At 40.5% G+C, this 21,288-nt stretch overlaps 1 protein-coding gene across 1 annotated transcript in view; it reads left to right on the top strand.

Moving 5' to 3' along the window:
* The first annotated feature begins 2,036 nt into the window (after positions 1-2,036).
* LOC111583716 (electrogenic aspartate/glutamate antiporter SLC25A13, mitochondrial) overlaps positions 2,037-21,288 on the top strand; it is a 57,445-nt gene continuing 38,193 nt past the window's right edge. The window contains exons 1-7 of the mRNA XM_023292924.3: positions 2,037-2,137; positions 3,745-3,798; positions 3,957-4,099; positions 9,774-9,889; positions 13,303-13,442; positions 18,258-18,404; positions 20,411-20,549. Of these exons, the coding sequence (XP_023148692.2) occupies positions 2,126-2,137; positions 3,745-3,798; positions 3,957-4,099; positions 9,774-9,889; positions 13,303-13,442; positions 18,258-18,404; positions 20,411-20,549 (751 nt within the window). The 5' untranslated portion in view covers positions 2,037-2,125. The remainder of the gene's footprint in view (positions 2,138-3,744; positions 3,799-3,956; positions 4,100-9,773; positions 9,890-13,302; positions 13,443-18,257; positions 18,405-20,410; positions 20,550-21,288) is intronic.

Here is a 21,288-nt window from a genome sequence, read left to right as displayed (position 1 = left end):
CCTCTAAAGACTCACTACAGCCAAGATAAAGACACAACTCAACTGTACCAAATCCACTAATCACTGCACACATTAGCACCATGTGCTAACCTTGGCTAAAGAACCTCATTTACCAACACAACTATCCAGTACAAAGCCCTAAAGCACACCAAGAAACACATTAAAGCTGATTTTGCTGCTGGAAGCTGCAAGCCAATGCCTAAAGAACTAACTAAAGCAACAGAGCCAAACCCAGTTCAGTGGTGAAGAGAAACAGAGGAAATGTTTGTCTGCAGCTAAATAAAGCAGGAAGACACTGAGCTGCTCAGGTGTTCCTGATAACGCCAATCAGCCACCTGGACAGCCAATAGGAACACAGCTTACTGGGAGTCCAGAGGGCTGGCTTAGTGAAGGAAATTTAATTTAAAGTTGAAGCAGAAAGTTAACAAAGAAAGTTGAAAACCACCTTCTGATACCTGAAATCTCTGAGTTTTCACACAAAGAACACCTGAACATGTCAAACTGGTTCCATAGTAGAACCATCATTGTAAAAACATCATAGTATGGTGTGTTGCTCAAAAAACATTACGACCCGGCTGTCAGGGACAAACATGTAAGAAACATGAGAACAGAGAGAACCCAACCAGTAGGTCACAGTTTATCATCCCCCAGTCATCTCCTGAAGTCCATATGGTGAGAGACATCAGTATCTGGTTGTTAATTTACCAGAGGATGCTTTTAATCATGCTGATGTGGTCTGTACTCTACAGTATTTTAGTGACTCAATAAATGCCTAAGTTGTTTTTTTTAAAATGCTTTTTAGTTTTTAATAAACATTTAAGAGCCTATATGTAATCAATAAATGGCCTTTGCCTATCTTAAGAAAAATTCACTCAGAACTCTGATATGTTAACAGTACTAAATAAATCAATAAATACATGCATACACACAAAAATAAGTTAATACATTAACTGTGTTAAGATAAGATTTAGATTTTTTTAAAAAAAAAGTTGTTTATGTTTTTGCAGAATCCAGTATTGCACACTGGTTGGTCATTACATTTTGTTAGTTTGATTTCACTGTTTAAAATGATGCCACCTCTTTTCAGACAGAACCTTTGATAATAAAACAATACAACATTTTTAGTTCCATGTTAATAAAGCACTTAAAGCTTTAAGTATGGCTAAATGCTTTTTTCAAAATTAAATATATCACTCCTTAGGTGGTAGTGGCCCCAAGTTCAGTAAAGTTGGAAAGATATTCACAGATTCGGATTTCCAGCATCAATAACTCATTAGATATAGGTTGTCAAAACATAAACGGTGCCTCTTTCCCATTGTTGCAAGGCAGACAATGTGCTGCAAGCCCAGTTTTATCAAAAGTAGCTGTCTTTCAAGCTACAGGAATAACATTGGTGTCTATGGAGTGAACAGGGTCTGTCTGCGATTTGCAAAACCGCTGCAACAGTAAAGAGAGACAAATATTCAATAACTTCACTCTTATACATTGTAGTGTCACTAAAATCACTGCTGCCTTCAACTGGCTCCTGTTGACAAAGTGTTTTAACAGAAATGTAAATGCTGTAATTTGATTCTTTTAATGAACCATGTAACTTGAATGGATGCGATGCTGGTGTGACCACAGTGCACACGTCTGATGTTGCTCACAGTGGTCCAAGGGACGCTCAGGGAGTTTGTGTTTGCTCAGACTCATGAAAAATTAGAGGGAACATTGGCCCTGACCACATTTTAGATAATATCAATCAACATATTTAGTCTTGTGATACATGCTATGACTCTCAATTCTATTTTTGTGTGTGTTTTGATGATGAATGATACATGGTTTTTCTGTTCTGTGATATAATTGCTGTATTGACTCAATTGACATTGATGTCAATAAAGCAAATTGAATTGAAATTGACCTACAGAAAGTCTCACTGACACACACACACACACACACATTAATGAATGGATCAGTGAATGGCTCTGACACGAGCCCGCTGACCAGTTGACCCTCGTGCCTCCGCACCACGTGCACAGCTGATCCTCTTTCATCCTCCTTTCACTGCACCGGCGCGTGATCTCCATGGGAACGTCGTCACGCAGGAGGAAGTGAACGGGACTATCTGACAGGCAGCTTGTTTAGCATGGCAGCAAAGGTAAGCAGCTGCTCAGTTTTCGCCCCTACATCACTCTGTCACGTCTCTGAAAGGAGACGTCGCCTCGTCGGTGATGTGCTCGGTCCCGGCGGTGTCCTCCGTGAAGCTCTCCGCCGGTTAGGAAGTCTGCCCGGTGCGCTCGCTAACTGCCCGTTAGCCGGCTAAGAGGATGTGCTAGAGTTTAACACCGACCACACGGCAATGACATTGAGGCTTTACTGTAGCCGGTTAGCTAGTTAAGGTGCATTTGGCTAAGAGCTTCTAAAAACTGACCGAGTTGCTGTTTCGACAATGGCGCAAAGTGCAGCAATGAGGCTGTTGCTGCCTATTTAAAACACTCCTTGCTCCTTTCAGGCCCCATCTCCAGTTAACTTACTGCAATGAACCTTGATAACCTTGGTTAGCATCCTGCTACCTGCCGTGGAAGTCCTGTCATGAACTACCTGTAGGACCAGAAGTTCTCACAGAGTTGAGGAAATGCTTTTGTATGCCATTATTTGTGTACAACCTGGATGCTTAGAAACAGGTGTAATGTATGCTCCTGTGTGTGACACTGCAGCACCTGCCAATGTGAATGCTTAAACAGTTATCAGCCACTTATCAGACTTTCAAAAAAGCACATCAGCATCATCCTTTACAGCATTAATTCTGAACTGGGCCCTTCAGTAGGTTACAAGATTGTGAAATGGTTAACTGGAGTAAGTGTGTGTTGCAGAAACATATTTCAGCTCAACAAAATTCGGTTTTTGATGAATTTTTATAAATGCAAGGTTCACTTACTAGCTTGTTCCATGGCTATACATGCAATATCCTTCTTCGCTGACTGGAACTTACCCAGGTAGATCATTTAATCACAGATCAGGCTGAATGGTTTGGATTTCAGTTTCATATTTGAACATGTGAGGGGACATTACCACATTAGATACCATCATAAATGTGACTGGCACTGTGGCACACAAGGAGGAGAGTATGGAAATACTGCAAAATGTTCAAGGTGTGACTTAAATAATGAGACTGGGCTTCTGTAAGTTGAAAATGAGCTGGCATGCCTCAACCATGTAGTATACACTGGCTAATAGGTAAGCATAAACAGCCTCTGCAACTTTCAGTCTGTTCAACTCAAGTAAATTGAATTATAGCATTAGTCTCATTAGTTAATAGCCACACCTCATATATCCTAAATTGTTGCCTTTGCTTTTTGCTAATTGCATTGTTTCATATTGTGATTTCAATTGAAAGCAAGTAACTGTTCAGCCCCAATTACGGATATGTGATTAAAAACCACAAGATAATTTCATGTTTGATTTTTGCTTGTAAATTACTGCATAATTTAACACTTCTCATCTGAATTTATGTAAAACAGTCTTTGAAGGAAAGTATTCACTCTTCTTCTGTTTAGCTGGTCCCCACTCAAACCTGTGTGAAAGGGGTCGCAAACAGGCAAAACTTTGTTTACGGATCACAAACTGAAAAAATAGAAGTTCTACAGTGTTGTTCAAATTGTTGACAAAGACCCAGAAGGATGATAAATGTGCTATTGATACAAAGTGGGCCACTGTATTCACTTAATGTGTTTGAAAGTTGTATGTTCACTTACTGTTTTGCAGGCAGTTCTGCCTAGGAGGGCCGACCCCACTGAGCTGAAAGCCATTTTTGAAAAGGTGGGATTTTACTTATATATTTTTGTTTTCTCTTTTGTGTTTGCCTCTTATCAAAGCGGCTTTTCACTCGTTCGATTTATGTTTCTCTCTTTTTTTAAAATCAAATTCTAAGGCTCAGCATGTGTTTTTGTGCTTGTATCTGTTTTTCCTCTTTACAGTATGCCAGCGTCAAGAAGAATGACGACTACTTCATGTCACCGCAGGACTTTGTGAGCCGTTTCCTCCATGCCCACACAGACATCCAGCTGTCGGACGAAGCCACAAAGCTGCTGGCTGGAGTGGTGGACCAAAAGAAAGATGGGTTGGTGTAGCTTTTCACTTATAATATGAGGTGATCTGATATTTCTAGTGCTTTGGTGCAATTTGACTGATTTTCTTTAGACAATCCTTGGACCTTGAAGAAAATACTTCACTGCTATTGTAAGTGGAATGATGTGACACACATGATGTGATAGGTCCAGGAAAAATACAGCAATGGACTTTTTTTTAGTTTTTTTTTTTTTTTTTTTACAAAGTGATGAAAATAGAGTGTCTCATGAGGAACATCATCATAACTATTTGAAAATATCTCTGGAAGCTGGTCTGAAATTAAAAGTGTTATACTGAATCTCTCTTTAAAGCCCCAGAATATCCATCCCATTCATATTAAGCCAACTGCTTAGTAGTGAGCTCATTACAGACTTTAATCAAAGCTATTAGTACTTGGATTATGTATCCCTTTCATCTTGTATGAGTACCCTCCTAGTGTTATTTTGCATTTTATAAACAGACCTATGACTTAATCCTTTGGTGTAAAAATGCACGGGGGGATGTTCATACATGAATTACACTGCAAGCAGACATCAAACCACCAAGGCCCCTTTCAGGTGTTTCCTTCTTTGTAGATACTCCCCCAATTTCACACTTACTCCTCCCCCCATCCCCATCACCCCTGTTTTTTTTTTTTTTACATTAATATGTATGTATTTAATGATACATAATGATGGGTAATAAAATGTTAGGGTAAGTCAAAAAAAGATAAAAAACACACCCCACATCTCCATGGTAACCACCTGGGCTTCTACAAAGAGCAAAGTGCACATGGCTGTGCAGTTTCATGTTATTACATCTGTTTTAAGGTTTGTGTGTGTGTGTGTGTGTGTGTGTGTGTGTGTGTGTGTGTGTGTGTGTGTGTGTGTGTGTGTGTGTGTGTGTGTGTGTGTGTGTGTGTGTGTGTGTGTGTGTGTGTGTGTGCGTGTGCGTGTGTGTGCGTGTGTGTGTGTGAGAGCGCCTGCATGCACAGAGGATGGTGAGATGGAGTAGTGGGGGTTTTGGAACTGGAAAAGAGAGAGCAATGCACACGCACACACAGACACACACACATGCACCCACACACACATACATAAAAACACACACATGCACTGTAATTGCCGGTGCTATTCAGGAGCACTCCGTTGCATTGTGCAGCTTTGGAGCAGGATAAATGGTGGCCATGGCATCAGGGTAAATCTATTAGGAACCCATGGCCCAGGCTTTGTATCTAAACCTCATTTTGGGTTTTGTGGAGGGGAATGGAAATGATGTGGGGGCAAAACAGGGGAAAAAAAGTCATTTTTTGTATCTCTATTCTCCCAAATAATATTTACACCTTGGTTTAGATGAGATTCATTTTTTTTTACAATTGACACTGAAAAGGCCTTATGATGCTCATACTGTGATGTGTTGTTTTTCTCCTGAACTCTGATAGAGAAATGATTCGATGTGACAAAGACTTGAGATGATTATTCTGCAGACCTGTGCTTCGTGAACACAAAACAAATGCATATAGAAAGAGGAGATGTGGCAACATCAGCCCCATCAGCTGCATTGTTTTTCAAGCGCTCAGCGGTGCACACCTCATGAAAAGAACGAGGAGCAAGACAAAACAAACCACTTTGGCGGCTGTATTTTCATACAACTTGCCTGATCTCATGCAAATATGTTTGCGAGCGATACATTTTGGTTGGTATATGAGGGCAGTATATTTGAAGCTAGTGCGCCTGCTGCTGTTTTTGCCAGGTAGGACTCCATTTCAACAAGATGAGTCTGGGGTAATAGATTTAGCAGGGGGTCGGGTGGCAGGCAGCATGCTCGCTTACTTTTGTGTTGGAGTCTATCTGTGTGAGAGAAATTTTACTTAGACGGCAGTGTGTATGCGAGTGGCTCGATGTGTGTGTGTGTGTGTGTGTGTGTGTGTGTGTGTGTGTGTGTGTGTGTGTGTGTGTTGGGGGGCGATGTAAACAGTGAAAATGCATTTGTCTGCCTCCCCCTCTGTGACTGTGTAAATCAGGGGATATAGTGACAGTCCTAACAATCTGTTATGTGGAAATCACTTTTCTCCCTCTTATTCTCGCTGCTCCCAGTGAGACAGAGAGACAGATAGATAGATCAAGATGGAACGAAAGAGAGACAAGGTTTTGGAGGGTGGAGATGCCTCAATTTCCAGGGATCAAACATTTTGTGTGTTTGTGCGCTGACATACAGAACTACAAGATGGTTTAAAGATTTTCCCCTTTCAGTCGACTTATTTATGTCCTCTTTTTTACATTTCAATGCCTTTAGATTCCTCCTTCTCTGATCATAACTTTCTTTACACTCACGGTCACATTCTATAATGCACTCCGAGCTTCCTCCTTTTCATGTGGCTTTTTCCGACTCCCTACCTTTCCTCGCTCTCTATTCCTTCTTCCCTCTGATATTTTGATAGAAGCATCTGTTCAAGTGTGAAAAACCCCACTTCGCCCATGGACTCTTGGAGGTTTGAAAAAAGGAAAGAAAAAAACTTTGTTAAGGGAGCGTGCTGGGAAAATAGCAGTCTGCCAGCTGCTGTGGGCATTCTGGACTAGGACTGGTGGGTGTCCACTCCTAGAAACCAAACAGATACTGGCAGCTAGCACTCACCTGGGTGTGTGCATGTGTGGTTTTGGGGTGTGTCTGTGTGCGTGTGTCTGTTTGCAGCTTCGCTGTAGGTGGGTGGAAGGCTGTCAGTAACAATGCCAAGATGCCAGGGACAGGGGATTATTGAAGCCCCTCTAGGCCCCTGTCTCCCACTACTATCAACGAAGGAGAGCTGTCTTTCTATCAAGCGGGCCAAACCAACACCATGCATTTATGTTACTTGTAAACAATGTTTCCAAGCCTGGTTTTTGGTTCACAACGGTGTGTTTAGATACCTGCTGAGAGGTGACAGAGATAAAAGCTGGGTGATGAAGATGAGATAAAAACAAACAAAAATATATGGAATATAGACTTTTTTATGTCAGACAGACATATCAGAGACGGTTTAAATGGCATTGTATTGGCATCATAACAAAAGCGTCATTCAGCTGTCATCCATAGAAACACATGCACGTCTTTGTTTATGTCTTTCGTGTCACTTCTCTTGTCTGGCACATGTCATGGATATGTATATTCCTGTTTAAAGATTTAACAAATCCCGTGGAGTGAAGTTTGCACAAAGAGTAAAACAAAAGAGATGCAGTGGTACAGATTACATTAGCCTCGTCTCCGAAGTTCATCCCAGGCTGCGTACATGGATAGGGCAGCCCTGGACACATGCCATAGCAGTTGATGGTTGGGAGATGCTGTCGGTTGATTTGATTATTGAATGTCTCGTTGGGGTTGCGCCCGCATAGCAAAAGACGATGGCTTCCCCCTCTCATGGTAATCATTTTGCAGCCGTCATGGCGCTGCTAATCAACCATCATAAGCTTCATCCCCGGCTACAGAGTTGTGTGCAAATGCTTGCGAGTATGTGGAATGTTTCTCGTGTGTGTTATGGAGATGCCCCCTGGATCTTGTCTGGACTCCCTGGTCTAAACCATGGCCCAATCCCTTCGTGATCAACAGCCCTCTCAGTTACACTAATATGCTGATTATCCATGTCTGGGAAAACACAGACAGGACGACCAGCGTGCATGTAAATTGATGCTTGTGAAAAAAAAGAGAAAGAAATATGACATTTTCCCTTGGTTCTGTCTGGGAACACGAGTGCTCTGTTAGTCTTTGCACTGCAGCTTGTACCTGCTTAAACTCCTTTATTAACCTCTCTGAGGTATAATTTCAGAGTGTACTATACATGTGTCACAAAAGACTGATCACTGTTGGAGAGTTTGATAATATTCCAGCAGTGTGAGCGGCGATGGTATTGGCTTTGTTTTTCACGGTGGATCCACGGTCGCAGCAGTGTGCTTTTGTGCCTACTTCCACCTACTTGCCATCAGCAGGGCCCTGCTCTTAAGAACTACCTGCTTAGTTAATAAAACAATTAGTCTTGCCTTTGAAACAACGACAGCTGATTTCATTTGCCACTGAGGAGAACTGTATGCTCACTTTTATTCCCTCTCCATATTTCCCTTTGTTCCTCTGTAGCCCTCGTTCCAACACACACACATCAGCTCTTTTCTAGAATCGTACTGATGCTGTAGTATGTATTTCTCAGGATTTATTTAAAGCAGGTATTAATCTAAGTCTTTTGTATTCACTGCTTTGCCTTCTGGGGTTTTTCACGAGCGTTCAAAGGGAGGAATTGCATTTTTATAGACTACATTCTAAAAACTTGAAAGCCAGTAATCTGAGTGATGCCTTCTGAAGTATCTTTGGAATTCATGTTCAAGAATATGTGCTCTTTCCTGATATTATTTTGATTATCTGTTCTTGCCAGTGCATAGCTCTTTGCTTTCTGCTCTCTCCTTCAGTCTGTTTATAATTATATACTATGATTTTTCTGGATATAAACTTCATAGATGCATGTAAGGATGCACATAAAGCACCCACATACAAACCTGAAACACTCCGAGGCCAAACAAACACCTCTAAATTTCATCAGTAACATAATTAATTATAGCAACCAGGAAAATGCAATCATTGCAACCCCCCCTCCTCTTCACATTCCCCCATGGAAATTGAAATAGGTTTAATAGATGGATGCTCGGGGACCACTCATTAGCACTGACCCTTCCTGTAATTATCAGATCCATTTGTGAAATTCATAATGGACTTATGGCAACTGTGAACCAGGGCCTAAATAAAGGCTAGACTGCGTGGTCCAGTTCCCCACAGCGGGACTCTCCCGAGGGGGCTCTCAGTGAGTTTGCACAATGGCAACGTTTGTTTTTTTTTTGTTGCTGCTGATGCATGTGGACATTTGTGTTACTATCGAGGATAAGGAGATAAAATAGCATCTAGCAAAACACTGACAAAGTGAGCAAATGACATAATGAGAAAACTAAACTTTTGTGTTTACTTTCAGCTCAAAATTTGCATTTAACTGTTGTGGCAAACAAATCAAGTTCACCATTTGAAATAGTTTTCCATCCTGGCTTCTCTTGACTTTCACATACTAACCTCGTATTGCATTACATTTATATTGAATTGAATTATATTTCCTTAACTGGCTCTCAGCTCCCTCCATGCCTGTCTGCTTGTTTAAAATGGCACACTAAAATATGAAACTTCATATTGAAGCTTTTTTTTTGTGTGGTGTAAAGTTGTCCCTCTCTATACCAGCTGCCAGCTCAGACTGGGAACACACACTGAGCTTTTTAGAATGTTTTATTTTCTTGCTGTCACACTCAATGAGTTTATGACATTACATATGGAATAACAGACTACTGGATAAAAGGCCGCTTGAATTACGTGTAGCGCGGATTGATAGGTTGTCTAAGTGTGTCGGTTTGCCACTGTGTGGCAGTAATTACAATAGAGCCTGTAGTTTAATGCAGTGTTACAATAACTTGTTTTTAAAATTTGATATTGCATTTTGTCTGTGTAATTTAGGCTTAAGTCTGTATTATGTATTACATGGCTAATTGAATATCAAAGAGTCGATGATCACATGTGTAGAAGATGAAGTATTTATGCAGGGACCCTGAAACACAAGTACCAAAGCTCAAATGACAGCATTTAACTGTCTTTTACAGTCCTATCCTCTTTCTCTCTGCCTTTATGTCCTCCAGCTTGATCTCCTTTCAGGAGTTTGTAGCATTCGAATCGGTGCTCTGCGCCCCAGACTCCCTCTTCATGGTTGCCTTCCTGCTGTTTGATAAAGCAGGCATTGGAGTGACCACTTTCGGTAAGTAACTCTGCCTCTGATTTATAGGTTTAGACTAAATTATACCGTAGTCAAGTTTGCTCAGATGCATGTAGTGTCTTGAACTATTAGTATGCATATGGTAGATACTATAATGTGCTTTAAAGGAAATCTGGAATAATGTAATAATACAAACCTTAGAAACTCATGGCTGCTTTTGCTACATGAACAAAATTCTTCTAAAATATTGCTATTGTGCATATTTATTATGTCTTGTCCTTTACTCATCACCGTGAGCATCGCTATTTACCCTGTATACTATATTGTAGCCATATTTTTTGTCTTTATTTATCCTTGTTTCAAGGGTAAGGAAAACAACATCATTAAACCATTTGTCTTCTTTTTAAATGATCAGGGGGATCATTGGGGTGACATTCACGTTCTTACTTTTTAAAAAATAAAATTGAGAGACTAAATCAATCTGGACAAGAAAAAAACCCCTTCATGTCATTTCTAATATTCAGTTTGCGCTGGTTGCCTGTAGTGATGATACCAGCTATCAAACAATAATCAGAATGCACAGAAGTGACAATTTGTCTAATGATTTGTTCTTCTAATGTTGTTATGTAAACTGAAATAAAAGTTCAACTCTGAACACTGCACCTGTTTCTTTGCAATTGACATTTAACAAAAATGTACTCAGACAGAGCACTGAGAATGTTCCTCTTAAATGCGCCCCTAAAGAAGTTTTTGTAATGTCTTCATTTGTTTACATGGGGGTCTGACCTCAGCTCATCTATTCCGTTGTGGTTGCATCCACAAACAAAAATACTGTACGTGTTCCTGTATCTTATCTGTAGAGATGAGGTTAGGTTTGGAGGTGGAGAGGGTTGGTGGCAGCTAACGGATGCAGATGCAGATGAAGATGGAGGAGGGGGTGGATGGCCATGTGTGTGTGTGCATGATTGGCACCATTACTCTGAAGTCTGGAAGCTCTGAGGTGAAATGGGAAGACATTTGTACACGTTGCTCATTTCACATTTGCCTAATTGATTTAAACAAGTCTAATGCCAGCCTTCTGTAGGTGTACGAGGCGTTAGCACATTAGGCTTGATTTGAAATGCAGTGCACACATACTGCTCGCAAACAGGGAAGAGTAAGTGAATTTCATTTTAATTGTTGCTGTCGACAGGGTGCAAGATCATTGCGGGTGATTATATATGCACATATGTAAATTTTCATATTTAAAAGGATCAATTAGAGTGACGTTGTCTTGGTGGCAATTAAAAGGTCTGCTGTTTTTCTGCGTCTCCTAAAGGTTAATGAATATCCCAATGCCTGTGAGTTATGAGACTTGCTTACAAGTGGAAAATTGTAGGACAAAACATAACACACACCATACAATGCACAGACATCGACTGCAGTCTTTGCCACTTGCATCAGGGTACTATTTCACCAAAAGCAAATAATATGTGACAGAGATTATAGACTTGTCAAAGTTACTTTATTGTGATAAATTACAGAATTATCCTTTTTTTCCTCCTCTGTCTTTACTTTGCCATTCATTTGATTAAACAGCCTCACCAAGGCACAAAATTAAGATCTCCCTTCTTTATTACGTATTAAAAACATTAATAGCTGCAGCTTACGTTGCATTAAAGCCCTGTTTGTTTTCCCAGGCCATAAATGTCTGTACTCTGATTTCTTTTTATTTCATTTTTCTGTAAAGCCATTTTTATTTGATAATAACCTCAGTAGTTTGTGCTAAGTACAGGCGGCACAGTGCTCTGAATTTTTAGCATGTAAAAAATAAATGCATAATTTGCTGGAATGTTGAGTTCATAAAAATTGCAATGTAACATAGAAATACAGTTGTAGCACAGCCAGAAAGACAAAAAAGAAAAATCTTAAAGAGGACTGAGTGTTGACAGGTCTATAAAAGCTGATAATATAAACGCTACACTCTGGAGCAGCCTCTCCTTTAAAGAATTAAAGGCTGTATATTTATTGCCTCATTAAAGTGTAAAAAAAAAACAACACACAAGCTGTCTTCCTTCAGAAGGTAAGGCTGAACTGAAGTAAATATCACCTTTCTCCCTCTCTCTGTGTCTCCCCAAGTCTGTAAAAACAAAACAGAAAAAATAGTTTCTTTCCTCCTTTCCTTTCTCCACTCCTTCAGCACAGCCTGTTTGGTAATAAGAAACAGGTCGCTCTATTGGTTTGTTTTTGTTTCTTTAGTAAGGCTGTAATTTAGGACTCATGTTCAGTGTCTCTCCACTCCACTGGCTGTAGAGGCTTAGAGGGTTCAGGCAGAGGAACATAAGTGAGAAGAAAAGGCTTTCCTTCTCAATACACAGCCTTCACAGCTCAAACATGTTCTGCCATGTGTCATTCAAGACTGATTTAGACGAACTTAAGTCTCAATCAGAGCAGAATTGTGTTCTGCAGATTGACGTTGACGTTTTGTCGGAAACAATCGCGCAGACATTTTTTTTCCCCAAAATCAAATAATTACTAATGTTAACCACAAGACAGGAAACACATGTTATTTGTTAAGGCTTGACTCACAAGACTTTGTACCAACAGATTTTAGGTTTTAATTAGAGCAAACTAAAAACTTAAGCAGGAAGAAGTATTTTATAATTGTTTGTTATGAAAACATGAACATACAGAACCATGAGGAGGTTTTTAATGGATGCGAAGGCCTCATACATGGCTAATGTGTGGCCATTAGCCTTTAAAGGGAGGTGTAATCTGTAAAACCTAAACAGAGCTGTTATTCTGTAATTTTCAAGGATTTGAAGAAAAGCTGTTTTGCTTTAGCCTCATTGCTTGCTGATTTTTGTTTAAATAGTATATATTTTACATATGTCAACAGAGGAAATCAGTTGTGGATTCTAGTATTTACTGAAGTTCTCTACTTAAGTAAAGTTCTAAGGTACTTGTAATTTACTTAGGTGCATCCCTTTTATCTTATTTAATGTTTCTTCTAAGCTACACATCAGAGGAATACTGTATTACACATTTTACACCTATAATTATGTGGCAGCTATAGTAAAAAGCTATAGATTTCAGTAACAAAATAGCACATAGGACGAATTGTTAGTTTATTTTACCTAGCAGTGCATAATTTAATTAACTTTGGGTTGGGCAGCTTCAACTGCAAAATGCTATTTATGCAATGATATGGCATACAACAATAACAGGCTATTTGTCTGCAGAAAACATGTCTGAGCTGTTGCTTAATTAAAGTTTTCATGCAGGACGTTTATTTGAAATTAACATACCTTTTTCTATAGTGAAAGGTCAAAATATTTGTTACGCTTCCACAAGTAATACTAAAGCATTGCTGTGTAAAGTTGTAGCATCTTGTTAATAGAGTAAATAGGAATAATGCTATTTTTCAGTTATTTTCAAAGCAGCTGATTGTCTCTTTTTTTTTGTCTCCCTTGCAGAGGATGTGAAACAGGTCTTCAGCCAGACCACCATCCACCAGCACATCCCCTTTAACTGGGACTGTGAGTTCATTCGGCTGCACTTTGGCACACAGAGGGACAAGCAGCTCAGCTACGGCGAGTTCACCCAGTTTCTCCTGGTAGGTTTCATGCTGACTCGCTTTGTGTCTCACAGTTTGCATTGGCTAATATGAAATCACATTCAATTCTATTCTCCCCCTTTTGTTTTTCTGCATTTGGCCCAATTTGTAGGTCTCTCTAAATAACCGTCCTTTTTCCGTCATTCATAGTCAATAAATCTGCATCAACTGATTTATTCACCTTTACACTTTGCGTTATCTTCACATTTTGCTCACAGACTGTTCATACAATCCTGCCATCATGTAACTGTACTCTTAGATATTCCTCTAAGCCTCATCTGACTAATGCACACACACAGTCACACACGTTTTTGCTGTTCCTATCCCTCTCAAACACAGCCCTCCATATTGTCCAGATTAGTCATTAATGAAACGCTGAGGTTATGTATTTGGGACATTTTCTGCATTTGTTTTCCATTAGCTGACGTACATCTAGCATTACTCCATTCCACCTATTCTGAAGCAGGTAGAGACACATTTCTACCTCCATAAATAGTATAGTTGGAATATTCCTAGTGTATTTGTGGCGTGCGAGCCATTTTCCAATATGATGTCTAGACTTAAATCAGGCCTAAGCAGAGAGAGGTGGGAGAGAGGGACCGAGCTGTGCCAAGTTTGCATCCACACTCACCATGTATCTGAATGAGCTTTTTATATTACGCTTAACTTAGACCAGATGGCTTACACATAGTGGGCAGCGCAGGACATGGGTATTGGGACATTGTTACATGTGCATATAGGTGTCTCTACGTATGTGTGGTTCCTTGTATGTGTGTACTTATCAACTTTATCGTACGTGTTGCAGTAGCACGCAAGCTTTGTGCATCTGTGTTTATGTCAGTGTTTGTGTATTTGTATATGCTTGTTTTTGCCTGTGTGAGCAGGAGTGCAGCTGTGTGGCGTTGTGGCCAGTAGATGCTGTACTTTGCGTTGACAGCATGCCCGGTTCTCTCCCAGTCAGTCACTCAGTGGTTTCCAGCTCCTCACAGCAGCAGGCTAGCAGCCAGCCGCACTCATTGCTCAACTATGAAATGCACATTTCCTGCTTATGCTGTCTGTATTTGATCATTTTTCATAGCTTTTGATAAATGCCCGAATAAATGACATTAGAAAGTGAATTTCATGTTATTGCAGGATGTTTCTCTGCGTAGGTAAGTGTTCTGCTGGTCTGCTGATGTTTGTAAAATTCCATAAAAAATATTTGAACTTGGAGGTCATAGTAACATGTCATATTATTGTTTATTTTTTACAGTGACATATGTTGCTTCCTATTGTATTACTGAGATACCCGTAAAATTTGGGTTCTCCATTCCTATAATATTTTATCAGCTGTTCCACTGACTGATGACAAAGAGAGTATAATAGAGCTTTATTGTGGTTGTTGGGTTGAAATTAGCAGCATCAATAATAAAAAAAAACATTATGAAAAATATGCAAAAACACAAGATTGCACTGTCATAAAAGAATTATTGTAATGAACACATTGCAGTTAGAGAAGGAACAACATGTCCGAAAGCAAATTTTAAACCTGTGCAATCATCACAGATTTTGTATTACCTCACTACCTCCCAATGTTATAATGCCTTTATTAGCAGACAAACAATAAGCCAAAAGGACAAAAAGTGCACTGTGCAACTGCAAAACTTCTCAGACTTGTGTACACAAACATGCACATCATATTGTGACTATGTTTTAGCTATTTGTATAATTCCCTAACACCCAGCTTTCCCTCTAAAAGTGTTCCCATCCTTTATTTCCTCCTCTTCCTGCCATACATGCATGTGTTTATTGTGTTTTTCTGCCATTGTAACCACGCCACTGCCAGATGCTCACAAGATGGGATTATCGGGGAAAACGTTTGTGCCGCATATTTCTCACAAGGGCTCTCTCTGGCCAATTACTGTCTTGATGGAAGCCAGAGATTCTCACCAATTACATGCATTTTTCCCGTCTCACGCGTGGACGCCGGCCAAGGCTCAGCTCGCACTGTCAGCGTACTGTTGTCTCTGGCAATGGTATTACCGATGTCCAGAGAAGTGGCACATAGTGGCACATAGTAGCTCATATTATGAATTCTGGCAAGTAAAGGGCTTGAATTACGTGGAGGGGACACCACATGTCCCACTCCTTTCCTAAGCACTCAAAAAAGTGAATTGTTGGCGTTACTCAGATTTTAAAAGCCCCAATTATATGTTTGACTCTACCAAGAATCAGTGGGCAGCCCTTAACATCACTGGCACACATGTAAATGGGCAGTTGTGCTCCTGCTTCTCCTTGTAATAACTTTCGCCCTGTGCTGAGGAGAAGCAGAGCGAGAAACAGTCCTGCTGCACTCAAATCTATTGTTTAACTTCTGAAGAGGGAAGGAAAAGGAATCATAGCCATTGAAAACAAACAGAGGTGGCTTGTCATATGTTTTTATTACCGTCCAAGGACAATTAAAGTGACTGCGAATGCCTCAGCAGTCTCTCTCTGGCTGTCTTTAACCCCCAGCTTTATGTCTGCTGCCTCCCTCGCTCCCCTCCTAAATAAAAACCATGTCCCAGAAACACTCATACAGTTGCAACAAGTTAAGGTTTTAGGAGGCTGAGACTATAAACTCCTCCATCCCCTGGACCACAGTTGTTTTGTTGCTCTGTGTGGTTGCTGTGTGACCTTTCCGACTTTTGACTTGTCCAGACAGATGGGATAGATATTTTTTTCTTCCCTTACAGATGGACACAAACACACAGATAAATGTTACCCCGTGTTAAAATATTCATGCAAAACAAGTCCCATCTTCACTTTTCCTTTTTTGTTTTGACTTGAGATATTCAGCTGCACGCCTCCCTTTCCTCTTCCCAGTTTATTTCTCACCAAAGTGTTTTGACCTACTCACAACCGACCAGAGAAGTGAGTCACGACACTCAGGATGCTGACACCAAAATATCTCACCTTATTTACTTTGGAAGTGTTTACATGTGTCAATCTCTCTTCATTTCCTTGCTTTCCACTCACTTATACACTCTCCAGAGCCCCTGCTGTGCTCATAGGTGATACTGACACATGGCAGCTACATTTGCTGTTTTTGCAGATCTGGCTCTTTTGTTGCAATGTCTATTCTTACTCCCCTCCGGTCTCCACTCAGCTTTGTGTAAATGTCACTCTTCCCCAGTCGTTTCTCTTGGGCGCCTTGAATTTAGAGTTCGATCAGTTATGCTGTCAGTGAAATATCACTCAAATTCAATGCAACAATAAGTCATAGTCTCATAGGGTTTTGTGTTGTGGTAATACCACTTTTTTAGAGTTCCATTTACAACAATAACATCTGAATCAATCAATTGAATAATGGCATGCGTGTTCAGGATTTAATCTGTCCTTCTGCCGTACGTTTTGTCCAACATGTGGGGCTGAAAAAAATCCATTCTTCTTGGACAAATTGCTAATCTTTTATTTTGAACTGAATTGCTAACTTGCGCATTGTACTAAAACTCCTAGCGACTACTGACTTCAAGAAATGGAATTCAAAAACATTTTCTCTAACATGATTCTGTATTTGCACTACATTTTGTCTTATTCTCATTCTTTCTTCGTTTTAGGATATTTATGGGATTTTCTGTGTAATAAATCTACTTAATATTTCAGTGTGGTGGTGCCTTTACTTATGTGTAGGTCTTCAACTTATAAATATTTTAAAGTTCAGTTAATCTGCTGCTTGTGTTGTCAATTAATTGTCTCATTTAGTCATTACAAAATCAGAAAACAATAGAATTGCTTATTAGACTTGCTTATTGTGCAAGTTAGTGTGCTGAGATGGCTTGTTTTGTCCAACTGGAAGTCTAAAAACCGAGAGAACTAAAGAAAAACAGCAAATCCTCATCTATTAGAAGTTAGAAACAGTGAATGTCGGCTTTACTTGAAAATTGAGAACTCTTCAGGTACATCGATGCTCCAGTGGCGTTAGCACATTGATATACACTTAAAAGTGAGTCATTTAGGCCTTTGGTAATGTGTCAGAAACCCCATGCATAAAAATACACCAGCTTTAGGATTTCTTTTTTGTTTAGTTTTATTTTTTGACCTGAAGACCATAATACACTGTAGGTGAGTCAAAAGCCAAACCAACTAGCTTTATCTTGTTGTCCACGAGCTTAGGGCTGCATTTCACAGTCTCTCTTTGTGCATTTTTATTGTTCCGAAATCCCCGTCTTTTTCTGTTTCTGGGTTTCTCGTTGAAGGTAGAGGAAGCATTGATGGCAGTGGTTTGTTTACGGCCCCTCTCTGTAGACTTGTGGTTGCAGGTACCGATAATGGCTGCTAATTTCAAAGGCCTTGTGGGATCTGTCCCCACCGCAGCCTGCCGTTGTCCCTGTGGACCTTTTGTGTATGTGCGTGTGAGTGTGTGTGTGTGTGTGTGTGCAAGAAGAAAGACTAAGTGAGCAGTTGGGTGATTAGTCGTCTTACTTGTGTGTGCATGTCCGTGTGTGTGTCTGTGTGTGTTTGTATGTTTCTCCCTCAAGTGGGTTTTAATGCGGATTTGGGGAGGGTGTGAAAAGCCCAAGCGACGCCCCACAGTAGGCGAACCACTTGTGGGGAGAGGAGACAAGACTGAAGACTGGCTAAACCCCGTCTCCCCGTAACTGAGAGGGGAAGATGGTACTGTGGGGGCAAGTCAAAGCAAATGCTGTTTTTATTCATACGTGTTCATGTGCATTTTCAAATCATGAGTGCAACTCCAAATGGCATATGACCCACATGTATGTACAAAAATGTGCATTTACAATACAAACTAACACCTAGACTACCCTCCCTTCTTTTCTCCTATCCCCTCCACAGGAGATGCAGCTGGAACATGCGCGACAGGCTTTTATCCAGCGGGACCAAGCCCACAGTGGCTCCATCTCAGCGCTGGACTTCAGGGACATCATGATCACCATCCGGCCACACATGCTCACTCCCTTCGTAGAGGAATGCCTCGTGGCGGTGGGTCTTTTTGGTTTTTTTGTTTGGCTCTGTGGTTTTCTCATCTAATTGTTTTACTGTCATCCACAAGAGCCAAAGTCAGACTGGTTAAAAATAGTGAGTCACTGCTGTCACCTGGGAGATATGATGCTTGTCATGATATGTAACAAAAAAGACTACATATATCAGGTGTTCTTTGGCAGCATCTACCTGATAAATTAGGCTTTCTTAATGATGTGATGATTTCATATCAGATCATAGCTACAATGTTTTTCATGTTAAGGGTGAGTATACAGTATGTATAGACTATTTCTGAGTTAAATGAGTACAGTAAGTGTGTCAAATGAAAGATGATGAATGTTTTGCTTTCAGAACAAACATCACATCAGTACTACCTCTACATACATAAATGAAGACAATGCACTGATTTGTTTCTTGAAGTCAGTCTTACTGCATTAAAATACAGAGGTGAAATCAAGATAGTTTTCTTCTATCTCGTTTCTTGTCTTTTTCTTCCCTCTTTTTCTCACATTCTTGCAACCAAGCATCGCAGCTTTCTCTTTTCCACTGGCTATCTCCTTCTTCCTGCTCTTTACCTTTTCTGTTACCTCTCATCTGTCCTCTCTCTTCTCTTCCCTCCTTTGATTTTTTTTCTCCTTCTCTCTCAACCGCTCCTCTTTCTCTCAACCTCCCTCCCCCGTGTCTCTGTCTCTCTCCCAACATGTCATTAAATCTAACCTCTCTGGTAGTGTCAAAGCCAAGCAGGCCAGCTGAATGGGAAGATAGAGACAGAGATAGATGGAGACTGGAGCTTCACAGTCCATCATCTTTGCCTGGGTGTTTGTTTGCGCCTGTGCGTGTTTGCTCTATTTGTTTTGAGCCCTGAGATGTTTGTCTTTTTTGTGTCTTGTCTTTTCTTTTTGTGTGTTGGTGTTTTCGTTGCGCGTGTGTGCGTCTTGTGTCTGTGTCCATGCCTTGCCCCATTTCATAAACACCTTGTAGACTCTGTCATTTTCTCCGCTGTGTTTACCTCACCGACCAGACATCTTGGTGTGCTGTTAGTAAACTCTCTTGGACGCACACACACACACACACACACACATATTAAAAAAACCTCATAAACACTGCAGACACATTAAAAGCGGTATTATGGCGGAACACAAACAGTGAAACAGCAACCTTTAATTCACTCACCAAACATGGTAAATGATCAGCGCCACACTCTTATCACCCAAATATTGTTCTCCTCTCCCCTTCTGTGAAAGACTCTGTGTTGGATATCGTGGGAAGATCCATGGCTATAGGCTCACAGATATGAACAGATACAAAAGTGTCTCTCTGTTAGGGCAGTTTCACCCAAGCCAGAGCTTCCCTCCCTTGTTGCAAACATACTGAGAAGCAAGCAGCCCTTCTGAATGTGTCTGTAAAGCAAACAGTGCCATCTAGCGAAAGGAAGCTCTAAATTTTCTACTGGCTCAACCCTCGGCACTCTTAAGGACAGCAAAGCCTCAAGGCACATCTGATACTCTGACCTAAACCAGCCAAAAAATGCAACAACATTCATGAAACATACTTGAACACATATTTTTGTTAAACAGACAGCATTTAGAGCTGCTCCTCCAAGAGTCTGAGAGCCTCATTTGATAAAGATGGGATCGTGGTTCACATAAAAGAGTTTGTGGCCAGTCTGGAATGTCCTCGGGAGCCCAGCAACTATTTTTAATCTGTTACCTTTTTTCTATTTTCTGTTCTTTTACCACTTCCTCCACCTCATAAAGAAAGTTAATTAAACTCCCTGAGAGCGTGCATCATGTGATGGAAAAAGTCGTGGCTGAAGCAGGTTTACTTCTCCCTGTGGAGAAATGGTAGAGAGGAACATTGCTGATTAACCACCAGTGTTTGTCAAGATTTCCTCTTGACGTGTCATGTATTTGTTTGTTTATTCCACACACGACTGTATGACTGTGTTAAAGTTTCTGTTGGTTATTCTCTTGCGTGATAAATTACCCCTCTTTTTCCTTGTCCAGGTTGCAGGGGGCAGCACATCTCATCAGGTCAGCTTCTCCTACTTCAATGGCTTTAACTCACTGCTCAACAACATGGAGTTGATTAGAAAGATCTACAGCACCCTGGCTAGCCATCATCGAAATGTAGAAGTCACCAAAGGTACGTGTTGGGAATAAACCTCCCCACAAACTCATACACAAACTTGTATTAACCCAGGCAGCCAAAAAGCAAATGTGCAATTTCTGAGTATGTAAAACAAGAAGACATCATACATGCACACAGTCACAAAATAAATATCAGCTTATACTGTCACATACACAAGCTTGATACAGTCCTGGCCTACAGGCAGTAGTTTGCTTCCCAGATAATGTATTTACGTCTGTGTGTTGTGTGTCTGTTGAAAAAGGGGAGAGAACTTGTTTTTGTTTGGTTTTCTTCCTTCCCGGTGGCATTTAAATGGGCACGCTGGATCCGACCCAGCACACGTACTGCCTGCCCACAATCCCTGATGGCGCTTGTCTTGTCGATTACACATCCTGGCACTGATCAGAGGACCACTTTATTTGTCCCGTTGTTGGTTGGTAATGAGAGTTTTACTTCTTCAAAAAACAGACGAAAATTGTCCAAATTATGTCCCTGTTATTGTGTGTGGTCACACTCTGCATCAAGTACACTTTATGTTGTTTTTATTTGTCTATTTCACCTTTTTATCTTAACTCCACAATCTAAACTACTATTGAGCAAAGATGCAAAGGCACAAGACAATAGAGAAAGACATTTTTATCTGTTGAGCCAACAGCCTTTGTCTTTCTCTGACCTTATGTTGTACATCTCTCTGTCTCCCATGGTTAGTTCCTTTAAGTCCTTATCAGCCTCACTTGCTTGCCCCACTTGCTGT

This window comes from Amphiprion ocellaris, chromosome 15 (genome assembly GCF_022539595.1).
Source record: "Amphiprion ocellaris isolate individual 3 ecotype Okinawa chromosome 15, ASM2253959v1, whole genome shotgun sequence".
In the NCBI taxonomy this organism is placed as follows: Eukaryota; Metazoa; Chordata; class Actinopteri; family Pomacentridae; genus Amphiprion; species Amphiprion ocellaris.
The sequence above is the reverse complement of the archived record's forward strand: the minus strand, read 5'-3'. Positions and strand labels throughout refer to the sequence as shown.